Source organism: Triplophysa dalaica, chromosome 17 (genome assembly GCF_015846415.1).
Source record: "Triplophysa dalaica isolate WHDGS20190420 chromosome 17, ASM1584641v1, whole genome shotgun sequence".
Taxonomy (NCBI): domain Eukaryota; kingdom Metazoa; phylum Chordata; class Actinopteri; order Cypriniformes; family Nemacheilidae; genus Triplophysa; species Triplophysa dalaica.
Window position 1 is genome coordinate 22,595,389 of NC_079558.1, and position 7,500 is coordinate 22,602,888.

The 7,500-nt window shown below is 43.3% G+C and overlaps 1 protein-coding gene across 3 annotated transcripts in view; it reads left to right on the forward strand.

Moving 5' to 3' along the window:
* The first annotated feature begins 697 nt into the window (after nt 1-697).
* cpxm2 (carboxypeptidase X (M14 family), member 2) overlaps nt 698-7,500 on the forward strand; it is an 11,188-nt gene continuing 4,385 nt past the window's right edge. Inside the window, exons 1-8 of one of the 3 annotated variants that reach the window (XM_056772213.1) lie at nt 698-1,112; nt 3,704-3,766; nt 4,217-4,326; nt 6,261-6,400; nt 6,894-6,978; nt 7,096-7,246; nt 7,319-7,407; nt 7,477-7,500. The exon at nt 7,477-7,500 is cut by the window's right edge and continues 100 nt beyond it. In XM_056772213.1, the coding sequence (XP_056628191.1) occupies nt 899-1,112; nt 3,704-3,766; nt 4,217-4,326; nt 6,261-6,400; nt 6,894-6,978; nt 7,096-7,246; nt 7,319-7,407; nt 7,477-7,500 (876 nt within the window). In that variant the 5' untranslated portion in view covers nt 698-898. The remainder of the gene's footprint in view (nt 1,113-3,703; nt 3,767-4,216; nt 4,327-6,260; nt 6,401-6,893; nt 6,979-7,095; nt 7,247-7,318; nt 7,408-7,476) is intronic. The other 2 variants (XM_056772214.1, XM_056772215.1) reach the window with 2 other exon arrangements.

Genomic DNA, 7,500 nt, shown 5'->3' on the forward strand with positions numbered 1-7,500 from the left:
CAATCTCACTCCTGACCTCATGTGAAAACTCTTCAGACCTGATATGAAACAGATCTTTGTGTTCTCGCAGGGAATGTGTGTGGAGTTTGGGGGTCATTTAAGGAGACGACGTGTTGAAGCTGATAAAAAGTGTCAAATGTGAACATGTGGAGTGAAGCTGTGTGAGATTCAGACCGACAGATGTTTTCCCTCAGGTCTGTAAGAATGCGCCGTGGATTTCACACCACATGATTTCATCTGACTGAAAAGAGTGTTTTAATCTGTCATGCACAACTGTACACACACACACACACATGTGCACACACGCGCACACACACACATACATGCAAACAACAGACATGCACTCACACACACATGCACTCACACACACACAGATGCACAACAACACACACACACACACATGCTCACACGCGCACACACACACGCGCACACACATGCAAACAACAGACATGCACTCACATACACACACACGCCCACACACACAAGCATACTGCAGGTCTGATCACTGAGACACATGTCATGTGTTAGTGAAACAGAAGCTCAGATGTTCTCTTTCAGGTCCTCTCTGGGATGCTGGACTGGACGATAATGAGGTCAGCGGAAACACCACCCAACTTCAGTGGGTGGAGACACAGTGAGACATGAATGAGAACTCTGGATCAGATCTATCTCTCTCTCTTTCTCTCTCTCTTTTTGTTCTGAAAGGACTTGTTTTTATAGAAACTTTCTCTTCCTTCCAAACTCGATCCGTCTGTCTTTCGTAGTTTCTCTGTGTGCTGTGTTTCCTTTCCTTCACTTCCTTTAAACTCACCGCCTCTCTCTCTCTTGGGCGAGCGAGCAGAAGTGATTCCAGCAGAAGTTGGATGGGTCCAGACAAGCCGATCAGAGATCAGTGCTGATGATGTTTCTCCGGTTGTCTCTTCACTTTCTCCTTTTTCTGGACTTGATGGATGTCTCCTCTGGATCTCCGGCTGAAGATTCCTACATCCAGGAACTTTATCATGGGACCTCAACACAAGAGGAGATTCTGCCCACTGATGGACGGGTTAGAAAGAACACCAAAAACACAGTGTTTACATCCAAACTATCCGCTGCATCTGGTTCAACGTCAGGTAACAACACACGCACACGCTCTTCATCACGTGCATCACGTATTTATACAACGAGTAAGTTCATTCTAATAAATAATATTGAATTTCTAATTAAATAAATAAATGAATGAATGCAGTCTCCCGGTGAGCAGGCCAACACTGCCCTGCTGTGGCGAGGAACCCAAACTCCAATGATTGATTAATTGAGAAAAAAACCTTGGGAGAAACCAGGCTCAACCGGGAGGGCCAGATCCCCTCTGACGTGTCATAGCTGCACTCAGACTGCTGACGTGTGGTTTAGGTTTAGCATTTAATACCAAATATTGTAACTTCAGCATTAATAAGACAAATAGTCCGTCTTTGCTCTTGGTTGGGGATGTAGTGGTCTGAGCTGGGATGGTCCGATGGTCATATTTCTCTTGGCTGGTGGTGGAATTGCCTTAGATGGAGCTGGGATGGTCAGTCAGTCTGCAGCTGTATCTGGTGTAATCTCAAATTGGGGATGGGCATCTGTCGGTCGTCTGGACATGGTGGAACTTCTTCCTACCTCGGGATGGGCCTCCCGAGGCAGAGGCGGAAAGAGAATAAAGAGAATAATTAGCGTAGCTGCTGTTCATTAACTATGCATTAAGTGAAAGCTTGGATGAAAAGATGTGTATTTAATCTAGATTTAAATTGGGAGAGTGTGTCTGACCCTCGAATAGTATCAGGAAGGCTATTCCAGAGTTTAGGTGCTACTTATGAGAAAGCTTGTCCCCCTTTTGTGGATTTTGTTATTCTAGGTGTTGTCAAAAGTCCTGAGTTTTGAGATCTTAGAGAGCGTGATGGGTTGTAACGTGATAAAAGCTCAGTTAAGTAAGTAGGGGCTAAACCATTCAGGGCTTTGTATGTAATTAAAAGAATTTTAAAATCAATGCGATACTTAATGGGTAGCCAGTGAAGCGATGATAAAACTGGGGTTATGTGATCGTATTTTCTTGACCTAGTAAGATCTCTGGCAGCTGCATTCTGAACTAACTGTAGTTTGTTTATTGATGATACAGGACAAACACTAAGTAGAGCATTACAATAGTCAAGCCGTGAGGTCACAAATGCATGAATAAGCTTTTCTGCGTCTGCAACACACAAACTATTTCGTAATTCGGCAACATTTCTAAGGTGGAAGAAGGCTGTTTTTGTGATATTTGAGATGTGATTTTTAAATGACAGGTTGCCGTCTAATATAACGCCTAGATCTTTAAATGTATTTGTTGGAGTAACAGTGCAGCTTTCAATTTGCAGGTTGTAATCGGAGATATTCTGTTTACTTGATTTTGGTGCTATAAGTAATATTTCTGTTTTGCTAGAGTTTAAAAGAAGGAAATTACTAGTCATCCAATGTTTTATGTCCTCGATGCACTCTGCCAGTTTGGATAGCTTGAAGGAATCATCTGGTCTTGATGAGATATATAGCTGAGTATCATCTGCATAACAGTGGAATCTAATTCCATGTTTTCTAATAATGTTGCCGAGGGGCAGCATGTATATGGAGAAAAGCAAGGGTCCTAAAACCGATCCCTGAGGTAATCCATAATTTACTTGCGTGAGATTTGACGATTTCCCATTTAAATGGACGTATTGATATCGGTCTGTTAAGTAAGATCTGAACCATTGCAGTGCCTGTCCCTGAATACCCGTATAACTGTGTAAACGATCTAATAGTATTTTATGGTCTACAGTATCAAAAGCAGCACTAAGGTCAAGCAGGACTAAGAGTGAGATGTTACCTTTATCTGATGTAATAAGGAGGTCATTTGTAATTCTAACGAGCGCAGTTTCAGTGCTGTGATGCGGTCTGAAGCCAGACGGAAACTTTTCGTTCATGTCATTATTTTGTAGGAAGGTACACAGTTGAGTTGACACTACTTTTTCTAGTATTTTAGACAAGTACGGGAGATTTGAAATCGGTCTATAGCTTCCAAGTTCATTGGGGTCTAAGTTTGTTTTTTTGATAAGAGGCTTAATTAGAGCCAGCTTAAAGGGCCCTGGGACATGTCCTAGATTAATTGACGAGCTAATTATGTTACAAATGGGCTCAATTACAGCAGGTAGTAACTCTTTTAATAAAGTAGTCGGAATGGGGTCTAATAAGCATGTCGTCGGTTTGGATGTTGCAATAATTTTAATTAAATCTTCCTGATTTATAGGAGAAAAACACTCTAGCTTTTCTTTTTGGGTGATGGTTGAAACTAATTCTTCCGACACACTTGGAGTTTTGGTTTTAGCTATGTTGTCTCGTATTATTTCGATTTTCTCAGTAAAAAACTTCATGAATTCATTGCTACCAAGGTGAGGCGGAATACCCAGGTCAGGTGGAATCTGTTTGTTTGTTAGTTTAGCAATTGTACTAAATGTACTAAAACCTTGGATTGTTTTTGTTATTTTCTATGAGGTTACGGAAGTGCTCGGCTTTTGCTGCTTTTAGTGCCTTTTTGTAACTGATATCTGAAGAAGCTTCATTTCTGACCTCAGCTTGTTAAATCTCATAGAATATTGTGTGAAATATGAACACAGGTTTATGTTTGTGTCACATGAGACGCTGGAAGATGCTTATCTAATGTGTTGTGTTGTAGTGACGGCTGTGAATAAAAAGAAAGAGAAAAGTGAAAGAGACAGCGTGAGTGATGTGAGCGACGGTAAGTGACTTCATCTGCTGAGAAGCATCACAGTCACATGCTCTTCAACTTTTGCCGAGGCTGAAATAAGAATAAATGTTCGTCAAATATTGTGTGACATGAACATGATAAAGATGAGATTGTTTTGAGTATTGAGATGGAATCACAACATGTACAGATGCGAGAAACTCTTTTCATGCTCACATAGCACAGTGTTTGTGTTCTCTTCCATCTGACCTCATGACAATCTTTAATAACTTGCACAACAGACAGATCTTCATTCCTGAACTCTCTCACATTCCACAAACATGTGTCTCGTGTTTATTTTACACATGAAATCATACAGTGTGTTGTGTCATTTCCACCTGCTGAACGGCACCAATAAACGTCCTGTCGGACAAGCAGAAATGTCATTCTAGCACAACAGAGTACACACACACAGCAGGTAAATGTTCAGGTGTGTTGTGACAGATTGTCCTCCGTTGGGTCTGGAGAGTCTAAAGGTTGATGATTTTCAGCTTCACTCCTCTACCATGAGACACTACGGCCTAGGACCTCACAGAGGACGGCTGAACATTCAGGTAACACAACAAACACACGATCACACAATAAACACTATATGTGTGTGTGTATGTGTCTGTGTGTATTATGTGTGTGTAGGGTGGTCTTCAGGAGGATGATGTGTGTGATGTGTGTGTGCAGGGTGGTCTTCAGGAGGATGATGTGTATGATGTGTGTGTAGGGTGGTCTTCAGGAGGATGATGTGTGTGTAGGGTGGTCTTCAGGAGGATGATGTGTATGATGTGTGTGTAGGGTGGTCTTTAGGAGGATGATGTGTATGATGTGTGTGTAGGGTGGTCTTCAGGAGGATGATGTGTGTGATGTGTGTGTAGGGTGGTCTTCAGGAGGATGATGTGTGTGATGTGTGTGTAGGGTGGTCTTCAGGAGGATGATGTGTGTGTAGGGTGGTCTTCAGGAGGATGCTGTGTGTGATGTGTGTGTAGGGTGGTCTTCAGGAGGATGATGTGTGTGATGTGTGTGTAGGGTGGTCTTCAGGAGGAGGATGTGTGTGAAGGGTGGTCTTCAGGAGGAGGATGTGTGTGATGTGTGTGTAGGGTGGTCTTCAGGAGGATGATGTGTGTGATGTGTGTGTAGGGTGGTCTTCAGGAGGATGATATGTGTGATGTGTGTGTAGGGTGGTCTTCAGGAGGATGATATGTGTGATGTGTGTGTAGGGTGGTCTTTAGGAGGAGGATGTGTGTGATGTGTGTGTGTAGGGTGGTCTTCAGGAGGATGATGTGTGTGATGTGTGTGTAGGGTGGTCTTCAGGAGGATGATATGTGTGATGTGTGTGTAGGGTGGTCTTTAGGAGGAGGATGTGTGTGATGTGTGTGTGTAGGGTGGTCTTCAGGAGGATGATGTGTATGATGTGTGTGTAGGGTGGTCTTCAGGAGGATGATGTGTGTGATGTGTGTGTAGGGTGGTCTTCAGGAGGATGCTGTGTGTGATATGTGTGTAGGGTGGTCTTCAGGAGGATGATGTGTATGATGTGTGTGTAGGGTGGTCTTCAGGAGGATGATGTGTATGATGTGTGTGCAGGGTGGTCTTTAGGAGGATGATGTGTGTGTAGGGTGGTCTTCAGGAGGATGATGTGTATGATGTGTGTGTAGGGTGGTCTTTAGGAGGATGATGTGTGTGTAGGGTGGTCTTCAGGAGGATGATGTGTATGATGTGTGTGTAGGGTGGTCTTCAGGAGGATGATGTGTATGATGTGTGTGTAGGGTGGTCTTCAGTTGGATGATGTGTATGATGTGTGTTTAGGGTGGTCTTCAGGAGGATGATGTGTGTGTAGGGTGGTCGTCAGGAGGATGATGTGTATGATGTGTGTGTAGGGTGGTCTTTAGGAGGATGATGTGTATGATGTGTGTGTAGGGTGGTCTTCAGTTGGATGATGTGTATGATGTGTGTGTAGGGTGGTCTTCAGGAGGATGATGTGTGTGTAGGGTGGTCTTCAGGAGGATGATGTGTATGATGTGTGTGTAGGGTGGTCTTCAGGAGGATGATGTGTATGATGTGTGTGTAGGGTGGTCTTTAGGAGGATGATGTGTATGATGTGTGTGTAGGGTGGTCTTCAGGAGGATGATGTGTATGATGAGTGTGTAGGGTGGTCTTCAGTTGGATGATGTGTATGATGTGTGTGTAGGGTGGTCTTCAGGAGGATGATGTGTGTGTAGGGTGGTCTTCAGGAGGATGATGTGTATGATGTGTGTGTAGGGTGGTCTTTAGGAGGATGATGTGTATGATGTGTGTGTAGGGTGGTCTTCAGGAGGATGATGTGTATGATGTGTGTGTAGGGTGGTCTTCAGGAGGATGATGTGTATGATGTGTGTGTAGGGTGGTCTTCAGGAGGATGATGTGTATGATGTGTGTGTAGGGTGGTCTTCAGGAGGATGATGTGTATGATGTGTGTGTAGGGTGGTCTTCAGGAGGATGATGTGTATGATGATGTGTGTAGGGTGGTCTTCAGGAGGATGATGTGTATGATGGTGGTTGGTGTGCGGGGCGTGTGGATCCTCTGCAGTGGTTGGAGGTTGATGCTCGCAGACTCACCAGATTCACGGGAGTTATCACTCAGGGACGGAGCTCTCTGTGGTCGTGAGTTTATCACAGCCAATTTATCATCGCATCAACACACTTCACTTCTACAGGGGAAAGGGGGCGGGCTTTATTTTGTGATGTCAACAGCTGGTAAAACAAAACATGTCCAGAGAAACAGAATCGGAAACGCTTTGGATTAGGGCTCGCAATGTACTTTATTTTTAAACTGGATTTATAGCGTAACTAACTGTAACAATAATAAACCTCAACAGTACTAACATGTCATATAAACATCCACATCACACCGCTCTTGAAATAGTTGATTATAGTCTCAACAACATTCAACATTCAACATTGATTTAGCAAATGTCACACATTAAAAGTCATGAAAATAACTCATAATAACTCATAATTCAAATTATTATTTGTGACAAACAATCCTAAAATTAATCAAATAATAATCTGTTACAGAGGTTACAATTAATTTGAGGGCCGTAATCTAGAGCGATGACACAGAATGTCATCATGTGTGTGTGTGTGTGTGTTACAGGAGTGATTGGGTCAGCTCTTATAAAGTTCTCTTCAGTAATGATTCTCACAGCTGGTTGACCCTCAAGAACGGCTCACGGGATCTGGTGAGACCCTCTAACCCTCACACTTTTTGTTTTCTCTGCTTTTTATAGTTTTTTATTTCTTGTGTGTGTGTGTGGTACGAGACTAGAGTTGGTGGATGCTTCTGCTTGTCTCAGTAGATTTTTACGGGGAATCGGGAGAAGGAGATCACCGTCCTCAATAGATTTCCCAAACCCGTGGTGGCCCGATACATCCGCGTGAACCCGCGCACCTGGTACCCTGGCGGAAGCATCTGTATGCGTCTGGAGATCCTGGGCTGCCCATTGCCAGGTTAATCACTTTTACATCATCATACATCAGCTTCTGCGCCTCACTGCAAATATGCTTTCATATTTCTTTCAGATCCAAATAATTATTACAGAAGACGAAACGAAATCACCACCACAGACAATCTGGACTTCAGACATCACAGTTATAAAGAGATGAGACAGGTGTGTGAGCTTCAGGACAGATGTTTGTTGTGTGCGTTGACGTGTCTGATGTTCTCCTCTTGTCTGCAGCTCATGAAGGTGGTGAATGAAATG